Source organism: Zea mays, chromosome 3 (assembly GCF_902167145.1).
Source record: "Zea mays cultivar B73 chromosome 3, Zm-B73-REFERENCE-NAM-5.0, whole genome shotgun sequence".
Classification (NCBI taxonomy): Eukaryota; Viridiplantae; Streptophyta; class Magnoliopsida; order Poales; family Poaceae; genus Zea; species Zea mays.
Genome location: NC_050098.1, coordinates 136,786,314 through 136,797,103, shown reverse-complemented (window position 1 = coordinate 136,797,103; position 10,790 = coordinate 136,786,314). Strand labels below are relative to the sequence as shown.

General features: G+C 47.9%; 1 protein-coding gene across 1 annotated transcript; it reads right to left on the bottom strand.

Annotated features, from left to right (window-relative positions):
* Positions 1 to 3,676: 3,676 nt before the first annotated feature.
* On the bottom strand, positions 3,677 to 6,387 carry LOC100280038 (uncharacterized). The gene is made up of 6 exons (NM_001152980.1): positions 6,197 to 6,387; positions 5,462 to 5,879; positions 5,016 to 5,291; positions 4,870 to 4,913; positions 4,642 to 4,754; positions 3,677 to 4,562 (listed from the first exon to the last, which is right to left on the bottom strand). Exons 5-6 carry the CDS (start codon positions 4,752 to 4,754, stop codon positions 3,947 to 3,949), a joined length of 729 nt encoding a protein of 242 aa, NP_001146452.1. The 5' UTR covers positions 4,870 to 4,913; positions 5,016 to 5,291; positions 5,462 to 5,879; positions 6,197 to 6,387; the 3' UTR covers positions 3,677 to 3,946.
* Between the last annotated feature and the right edge of the window lie 4,403 nt (positions 6,388 to 10,790).

The following is a 10,790-nucleotide window of genomic DNA, read 5'->3' as shown; positions in this document are numbered from 1 at the left end:
AATCACCTGCAGGTACTTTTGGAGCGCGCCTCTGGGCCACTAGCCAACCCTTATCGAACGGGGCACGAGCGTCCACTAGGATCACCCGTTAGCAACTCACTGGAGACACCATGTTCGGCGCCCTCCGAGGGCAACATGGTGCTTTCCCCCCTTCCTCCTTGCGGAAAGGCGACGAAGGGGCGTATAATAAAAGTCGAGACAGACCTTGATCGTCCTCTCGCTCCGTGCAGAGGCTCGGGGGCTGCTCTCGCAAACCCGGCTACAGCCAAACCGTTGACAGCGTCAACAAACCAGCCTAAAAACTCGGAACCTGACCATGCACCTGGGCTACGGCCAGGCCGCATGAGGGAACAACCAAGCCGGCTGAGGCGTCACGAAAGGCATTAAGACCTCAGAGGAGTCAAACCACTCCTCTGAGGCCTCGGGGGCTACACCCGGCGGGTGCGCTCGCGCGCACCCACCGAAACAAAGTGTAACCGAGAAAGGCCGGTACCCTCGCAAAAAAGTGCGGCAAAGCCTCCAAGCGAGTACCAACACTCCATTGGAGGCTCGGGGGCTACTGTCGGATACCGTAATTAGGGGTACCCCAACACTCCTAAACACGGCTGGTAACCACCATCAGCACAAACCGCAGAGACTGATGGACACGATTCAGGTCAAGGCCTCGTCTACCAAGGGACGCGATCTCGCCTCGCCCGAGCCTGGCCTCGGGCGGGAACAGTAGTCCCGGACGAATTCACGCCTTGCCCGAGGGCCTCCTCAAGCGACGGGCGCACCCTCGACTCGCCCGAAGCCCGGCTCGGGCAGGCTTCGTTGTGAAGAAACCTTGGCCAAATCGCCTCACCAACCGACCGTATCGCAGGCGCATTCAATGTGGGGATCGCCTGACACCTTATCTTGACACACGTGCCTCAGTCGGCAAGGTCGAAGTGACCGCAGTCACTTCGCCCTTTCACTGACCGACCTGACAGGAAAACAGTGTCGCTCGCCCCGCTCCAACTGTCGTGCCACCCACCAGGGTGAGGCTGACAACAGCCAAGTTCAGCCTCTGGCGTAACAGGAAGCTCCGCCTCGCTCGACCTTAGGCCTCGGCCTCGGAAGGAGATCTCCGCCTCGCCCGACCTTGGGCTCGGACCGACCGCGCCACGGGGGATACATCATTACCCTACCCCTAGCTAGCTCAGGCTACGGGGGAACAAGACCGGCGTCCCATCTGGCTCGCCCCGGTAACAAGTAATGATGGCTCCCCGCGTGGGTCAATGACGACGGTGGTTCTCAGCCCCCTACGGAAGCAAGGAGACGTCAGCAAGATCCCAGCAGCATCGACAATTGTGCTTCTACAGGGCTCAGGCACTTCTCCAACGGCTACGTTACCGCGTACACAGGGCTCTAGCACCTCTCCGACAGCCACGTTGGCATGTACACAGGGCTCAGGCACCTCTCTGTCAGACACGTTAGCGCATAGCTACACCCCCCATTGTACACCTGGACCCTCTCCTTGCATCTATAAAAGGGAGGTCCAGGGCCTTCATGTGAAAGGGTCACGCGGGAGAACGAGCTAACGAACAGGCTCACTCTCTCTCTCGCGCGAACGCTTGTAACCCCTACTACGAGCACACCCCCTGGTGCGAGATAACACGAGCCGCGTTTCTCCCTTGTGTTCCATCTCTCGCCAACCCATCTGGGCTGGGACACGCAGCGACAAATTTACTCGTCGGTCCAGGGACCCCCGGGGTCGAAACGCCGACAAATGGAATGAGTTGATCCATCATCATTTCATTTCTTCTATGCTAATACTCTTCACGGTCCAAAATATAGTTCTTTCTAGCTCACCTTTTTTTCGACCACATTCATTTAAATGATAATAAATATAGATATACATAGAAACTACACTCGTATGTTACTTAATGAATATGTGGTTAGTCTAAAACGATTTATATTTCGGAACGGAGGGAGTAATTAGTAGTAACATGAGGAATGAGTTTAATCCACCAAATATGTGGAATGGACTCATAATACATCACGTCGTCTAAAAATGTATGGATTCTTCAAACCAAACACCCATTAAGTTCTTGTCCAGCAGCCTAAGACATAAGTAAACACCAATCATACAATCAAATGCCGGTTGCTTCAGTCCTTAACTCCATAGAACATGTTGAATCTGTATGAAGCTGCTAATAAATGGTCTGCTAAGCTGTTTACCACAACTATTGCATGATAGAGCGCCGCCAGCAGCCATACGACAGAACAGGGAAAATGCGTAGCGGGGAGTGACTATAGCTACTATAGCGGTGCTATAGTGCACTATTTTTAACATTGATTTTTAAACAAAATGATCAAGAGTTAAGTTTTGAAAAGAGAACAGTCTTGATTGCATGTGCTATTATGATTTATCATCTCAAGATGTCCTATGATTTCTGTTTAACTTATATGGTGTAGATTGGCTTTGGCTCTTCGCAGTTTTACACCCCTATAACTAAACCTGCACGTATTTGTGCATTCATAGAGAATTTTGAGGGTAGCATCATGTTTTCACCGTTTTGGACTTTTGGTTTATTGTGTATTATGACACAATACTACTGGAAACATGTTCGTTACCTTGTGGCATGGAACTCAAAGTTGATTGCTTCTTCTTCTTTATTACTATTTTATTATTACTACTGCTGTTGTTACCGTTATTGTTACTATTACTGTTATAATTACTATTGTAATAATAATAATAATATAATAATATATTATTATTATGTGTTTGTATACTTTATTTGGAAGCCAAATTAACATAAGTGTGGAACTTCATTTGATAGAGCATCCAATTGGAAATAGCTTATGGTAACATCTCGTCCACTTCTCGACCGACGGTATTTATTTCTAACATCTCTGTAAGATTATATACTGTTCACACTGACCAACACGAGTATTTTGTGCGCACTTTGTTCCCACTCGTGCGTACCCGACAAGACTTCTCGATTGGTCACCCATCTCAAATTGTTTCAAGCTAAGCACGTTTAACTTGAAGATTCTTTCGAGATAGCTTTCCAAAAAAGATGCACTTTGTTGATATAAATATTTTATTAATTTTATTAAGCCTTAAGCCAAAATATCATCATCCACTGGGCCAGGATATCACACTTATATTCAAAATTCACAGAATTTTTGAGTGGTTGTGGTATGATAACATTGATATTGAATCGTGGTTATAGTATATATACTACAAAAATGCTATACATGTAGATTTAATTGCACATGCCCAGATCTGATTACACTTTTTGTTATTTGTATCAGGAGGTCTCAAAGGCACCCAGTAATGATTGTGAAACTTGTGGAGGAACTTTTGAGTCAAGGTACTGCAGCTACCATTTCCCCCCTCTTCACCCTTCTCAGTACGGGCTTGTTCGGTTACACCAATCCAGAAGAGGATTGGAGGGGATTTAAACCCCTCCAATCCCCTCCTAGATTGGTGTACTATGTTGCTGTAATACCTTGGGATGTGAAAAAAATATGGTTAAGCTGAAAATGGTATCCTTGCAGGAGCAAGTTGTTTTCTCACTTAGAAGAAACAGGTCACGCAATGCTGAAGACGCGGCACAAAAATCGTCGATGGGGGAGATACTGCATGGGTCCGAGAAGCATTGCAAGATTATAAGATTTAGAGCATCCACTAGTTTTCTCTTGAACATTCCAAAACAGCGGGAGTACTGATACCATTCTGAATCTGTCATACTAGGCACAAACTACTTTTTTCTGAACATTGCTTTTACCCTGTTCATAAAGATAGAGATTTTTTCCACCCCTGGAACAGTTCCTATCCTATCAGCCAATTGTCTTGGAAAGAATATAAATAGTTCTATACATTTGATCAATCATACAACAACCATTTTTTTGTACATCTCCATTCCATTGTTCTGAAGATCTCATTAATGGCTGGAAGGAATGGATTTCCCCTGCTTCACGAAGACGATGGATCTTTCCGTGGATCAATCGCAAGTGGAAGGGCTTGCAACAAGCAGAGGACGAACAAGACTTGCAATTCACTCTGTGCTCCTGTGACCTGACGAAGCCATGAGCACGGCGACAGCGGCGACGAACATGAAGAGCATGAAGCCGAGCAGGACGTAGGTCTTCCGCGACGACTTGCGGTACTCCCCGAAGAGCAGTACGCCCCAGAAGGTGCTGACGAGCGGCAGGGCCTGGACAGCGTCAGCGGCGGCGTACCCTGCGGCCTGGCCGCCCATGAACTGGAAGCCGTTGCCGAAGCCGCAGAGCAGGCCGGCGAGGAGCGCCCACTGGCGGCCGTCCCAGTCCCTGAGGTAGGCCCCGAGGGAGGAGCGGGGCACGCCGGCCATGGGGCGGTAGAGGAACAGGACGTTGAGTCCGACGCCGACGACGAAGCAGGAGATGGAGAAGTAGAAGAAGGCGGTGTACACCACCAGGTGCGGCACGCCGTCCCTGAGCGTGTGCCACTGGTCGTTAGTGGCCAGGTTGAACGCCGGGGAGAAGAGCGAGAAGCACACGCCCGCGAAGAAGACGATCCCCAGCCCGATGAAGGTGTTTGAACCGAATACCTGGCAGGAAATACAATTACCGTCGTCAAGATCAAAAACCCCAGGGCTGCTATTGATCCATAATGAGTATGGTGGTTACCTTAATTGATCGCCGTTCTTCAAGCTCAATGAGGTACTCTGCAGTGCCTGCCTCAGCTTTGTCAGGTTGCCGGATTCCAGAGGCTCCACTCTCCTCCAAGTCTTTGGGAGCATCTGAAATTAGATTTGTTCTTTCTTCTTCAGATAGACAATGAACACCTGAAACTAGATAAGTTACTGGGAAAAAAATCTGCAACAAATCAGCAGCAGTTTTCACATGTTATACTACCTCTGTCTACAGCTTGTTTGCTTGGTTCCACATTTCCACTTGTCCTGCAGTAACGACAGTCAGAGCAGTCTATAAATAAAAAGATTAAAGATGTAAATGGCAAACTACTCAGATCAGGAGGTTGAAATGAATGATCAGAAAGATACCCGAGTTTGTAGGCATTCGTGGAGGCACCGAGTTTCTGCTCATTGTCAGCTGCATTGGAGGAATGGACAGCGGAGCCAAGGATGACGGCGACGAGGAAGCACGCCACACCAGGGAACAGAATCTCTGCCCTGTTGATGCGGTTGTCCAGGAAGTAGTTCAGCGTGGTGCCTGAAGAACACAAGAATTGGAAGACGTGGAAATCAAAACAAAGACTTTTTCTTCCATTTCAAAGCTGACAGAACAGAAACGAAACTTGGTCTGTCAGACAACCACTGCTGATTTGCTTCCATTTGAAAAGAAAAATGTCAGCAGGCAAGGTGTTGCTAGACTCCGAATTATATCTCATTTTTAATGGGAGAAGAAGCAAATGTGCATGATCATTGAGGTCCCTCCCTTTCCCTTCCCTCTCATGTGATGATTATTACTAACGATGATGCGAACCTACCTATGACCACCACCATGCTGGAGCTGATGACCTCAGTGACGGAGAGGCCCACATAGGCCCAAGCGTACTGGGTGGAGAGGTTGCCGACGCTGAGCACGACGCCCCCGGCCATGGCGAACAGCACAGAGGGCCAGTTGTCCTGGCCGAGCTGCGTGAAGAAGTTGGGCATGCCGCGCCTGCTGTCCCCGAGCTGGCCGAAGGTGAGCGCGATGAGCACGGCCGCGAGGAGGTTGGTGATGGAGTAGTCCAGGTACGTGTGCTGCGGCAGGCGGCCCCGGCGCTCCAGCAGGGTGAGCACGGCCGGCCAGGTGCCCAGGAACAGGAGCGACGCCAGCATCAGCGCGATGGCGCCGCCCTTGTCCTCGATCACGAACATGCCGAGCCTGGATCTGGTGGACGGCACTTGTTCCTGGAGCACCTGCAGCAGCAGGCAGCAGTAGCCAAGTAAGTGATCGATCCGATCTTGCGGGCTTTTCCTTCCGAGAGACATGTACACATGCATCCATCCAAAATCTCCATTTCTTGTAGTTTTGACAGGAAGGTACTACAAAAAATGTATTAAGGGCACGACAAACATGGTGAACAAGAAAGTGCCCCTCCAGCTAGAGTCCCCCCCACGGCCCCACCCGGGGATGAGATTCAGATCCGGCAGGGGGAGGGGAAGATCTCAACCAGAGAAAAGGAAGCATTTTCATGGTCAAGGGTAAGAGAAGAACAAGAGCGCAAATCACCTACCTCGCGGCATGTGAGCAGAGAAGACGCACACGCGAGAGCGAGAACACGGTTCATGGCCGCTTTATTTTATAGCAGCGACTGGACTACTAACAAGCCCCCTGCCTCTTCGGCCAGCCTCGCGGGAGCGATCTGCAAGGCCAGGCCACTGACTGAAAAGTCCAACTTGCTCTGCATCAGTTTGACCTCCTTGGGATCCATTCACCAATGGCGTTTAGTTGGAGTCTGGATGGAGCAGGGAAAGGAGGAGGAGGAGAGAGGAAGGAACGGACGAGCGATGCACTCGTCATCGCCGTGGAAAATAATTTGGGCCGATGACAGTGACCCTCCGCTCGTTTGCCTCCAAGCAAAATTACTCTACGACAACACATGTATAGTATAGCTCTCAGTCCATTGCACGCTCCGCGACTTTCTGAACATTTCCTTGTTTGTTTCCCCTCTCCATCCAAATCCAATCAGGGACCAGAGCAAGCAGACAGGGAGTCCAGGGAAAGTGAATTTAGACAGGCAAAAGGTAGTAATACTCATCGCTCACAGTCACAGAGATATTCTGCGCAAAATCATGTCTCTTTCAGTGACATCATCGTCATCATCATCATCCAATAACAAAAAAAAAAAAATTAAAAATGCATGTGTGAACCAAAGCCAACCAAGTCGAAGAGACCCCAGATTTTGTGCTCTGACAAAATGGAGAGCACGACACAGAGCCGGATGTCATGGTGGAGCACCATGGCATCCAATCCAAGAAATGATGAACGAGGCACGGAACCTGAGAGAGAATAGGACGCACGCGCCGCGCCGCGCCGGAGAGGAAGAAGAGCCAAGTCGTGTCTCCTCCTTGAGTTGAGAGATGCCCAGAAGAACTGAACTGATAGCCGGCGTGCGTCTCTCTCTCTGCTGCTCCTGCTATCGAAGCAGAGTTTCGTGGTCTACAGCTGCTTGTATTCTTGGAGGCTGGGATGGACAGACCAAATAGGGCAGTATCCTTTGACTCCAGATCTGGAGAGCACTTGGACAGATTCCCCGTTCCCGCCCGATCAACCAGGAAGATATTCCCGCAACATCCGGCTCGATTTGTTTGGTTGTCCTCGCTCTCCTCTCTGCACTCTCTTCCCCGCGGTGCGTAGGCAGGACGATGTGCACATTTTCCCCGCGACATAGAGTGCAAGTTGGATGTGAACTTTTTTTTTACCCGTGGCTACAGGTGGCGAAGCTAGTACAAATTTAAATAGGTGTATTTATATTATGGAGGCATAAAATTTTATTAAGATGGTACAAATATGGTGAAATCTTAATTAAATCTATAAATTTTTTATTTGCATTTTTAGGGGTGCACAGAAGACAGAACGTATCTTCGCTCCTAGTGGTCACGAGGTTGAGTTTGATCAACATATTTTTTTCCTCACAGGTATAAAATATATGTGTAATTATATGCCCTGCGGGTAGCAGGTGCGAATGTCATATTGTACCCATCGCGTATAATGTGTGCAGATTTAATATTAACCTCACATGTATGGGTTTGTACGTGAGAATTTCAAACCTGTTGGCATCCCTAGCCGTGCGTCGTGAGCGTGACAACGATTGTTTGTGTACCTCAAAGTCTCCTGCTCACGAAAGGTTAGCGCTAGACCAATGCCTCCACAATATACTTCGCGCTAGGTCGGATATCGACCACACTACCTACTACGCCATTGATCATTGTTAGCCATAGTTCACCTTTTTATATTTACTATACCAAAATTTTGTTTGACAAAAATTAATTTCATATTTTAAAATTTGGAACCGAAATACAGCAAAAAAACTAGAGCGAAAAGTGTTTCTCGCACGTGAGCGGGAACGAGAAATTTACCGAGAAACCAAACTTTTCGGCAGGGAAATCAAACCGTGTCGTCAGCCCTTATCTATCATAGAATTTGTTGGGGGCTTTTCTCTTCCAAATGTCCTAAAAAACATGACTAACTATATGCTTTCAGCATGATATGGATTATTACAGGGAGCTTCGGCTTTAGGATGGAAGTTTTCTCCCATGGCGAAAGCATACGAGGTGAAGATATAATTCGAAGATGATAAGGATGAACGCCGAAGCTATAGTCGAAGGATAATAGCTTTGGCTTAACATGGTGATGAAGGCCAAACATGATGCTGACCAGAAGGGGAAAAGACTAACTAGTCCTTAATGATTTATGTTATGGTCATAAGTAATGTCAGGGATACAAATGTACTTTTACCCGGGCTGCGTCCCGTGCCTATAAATAGATGAACAGTAACACTGTACTGTTCATTCTAGATTGTAATCACCCCCGCGTCAGCACCTTCGAGCAAGCCGAAGGTATCAATATAATACATATTATGTTAATACTCATACATACTTTATGGAATGCAAATATGAATGAATCAATGAGTTATATTCATTATATTTATCCTTATGTATTCTTATTTATCTATAATATGATGAAGGCATGTCCTTCATGACCTTCGTTTGATGATCATTATATCCGCGAGGAGGTAATGCTTCGAAAGACGAAGGTCCTTAATACTTAACGATTGTGTTGCCTTGTTCTTGATTCATAACATTTGAGAACAAACGATTGTGTTGCCTTTTTCTTGATTCACAACATTTGAGAACAAGTGACCAACATTGGCGCCCACCTCCGGTGAACTCACTTTCACGACCTTCGGCAAGCATTCACCTTCGTCATGCCGCTGAAGAAGGCAACAGTGCCAGGGGCTGCCCTACAGCCACTGGACACCAACCAAGAGACACTCTCGCTGAGAGAAGCTCGGAGCCAGAAAAGAAAGGCTACCAGCCCAACACCACAGGAAGAGGAGTTGGACCAGGAAATCAAAGACCTAGAAGCCATACATCAACAAGTGCAGAGGAAAAGAGAGAAGATGCTTCGGCTAGCCGAGCTTCAGAGGAAGATCGACGAAGTTGCTGAAGAAATGCGTCACATCACCTAAGATGACGAAGGACGAATGCCTCAACATAGAGAGCTTCGTCAAGAAAGTCCAACCAATGATGATGAATGGTATGATGACTTTCATCATGGCAACTTCGCTTTTGATGATGCTTCTCCTCTAGCAGCAGAGTTGTAGGCTACCCCATGGCCACCATCTTACAAGCCACCGCAGCTTCCCATGTACGATGGGTATTCGGATCCGAAGCAGTTTCTCATGAGTTACGAAGCAACCATATATTCATATGGGGGCAACACAGCTGTCATGGCAAAATCCTTTGTCATGGCGGTCAGGAGTGTAGCTCAGACGTGGTACTCTTCCCTTCTCCCGGGAACGATCACATCATGGCAAAAGCTGAAGGACATGCTGGTAACTAGCTTCCAGGGTTTCTAGACGAAGCCAGTAACTGCCCACGCATTGTTCCAGTGTACGCAAGACCATGAAGAGTACTTGCAGGCATATGTCTGAAGATTCCTGTGACTCAGAGACCAGACGCCAGCGATGCCAAATGAGATTGTCATCGAAGCTATGATCAAGGGGCTCCGGCTAGGACCAACAACGCAGTATTTTGATAGGAAGCCACCGCAAACTCTGGAAAAGCTTCTCCAGAAGATGGATGAATATATCTGAGCTAACAATGATTTTCGCCAGAGAAGGGAGGAGGCTTACATGTATTTTGAGATGACTAGGGGCTTTGGAGGAAGATTCCATCCCAGGAATGTCAGAACAATCCACAATCCTAGCACAAATGATGACAGGGCAAGCCACACTCAAGAAAGCCAACAAAGCTCGCAATCTTCAGGAATGCAGCAAACCTCTTACAGGCCACCAACTCCAAGAGGCAGAGGGGGAAGATGCTTCGGAAGAAGGTTCAACACTCAGCCCAAGAGATTGTTTTGCTTATTCTGCAAGGAGGACAAGGGACACACAACAAGGACGTGCCAAGTCACGATCCAAAAGTAGAAGGAGATAGCTGAAGCCGAAGCAGGTCTTGCATACTGCCTCATGCTATTCGCCATATATCCCTGAGTATGTGGGCAACCAGAAACCCACGACATCAGTTACTTCGGCAAGTCATTCTCAAGCTGCTTGGGCTCAGTTACCACCACCACCACCACTGGCACCTACCTTGGTTCATAATTAGCAGCCAGAAGGGCATCGCCAGGCGCAACAACAGCGTGACACTCGGGAGGAGTTCGAAGCTCGCACAGTCAACAACACTGTGCCCGAATCGAGACATATTTACTAAAGCAACATAGGGGCTCGACCAAAAAGTTCCCAACTTCAATGTATTTTTACTTTTCTGTCTTTATATTTCTCTTCCAAAAGACAATAAAAGGAGGTTTAACCTTCGGCCTGTTGCAATAAATCTGTGGTTACACCATCGAGTGTAACAAGAAGGGTGATAAAGCTCCAAAGTTGTTCCTAAGGGGATGCATAGCTAAAATACCACCTAAGTGAAAGGTGAAGAAGCTCCAAAGTCGTTACTAAGGGGATGCAGGGCTAAAATACCACCTAAGTAAAAGGTGAAGAAGCTCCAAAGTCGTTGCTGAGGGGATGCAGAGCTTAGCTCCAAAGTCGTTCCTAAGGGAATGTAGAGCTGAAATGCCACCTAAGTAAAAGGTGAAGAGACTTCAAA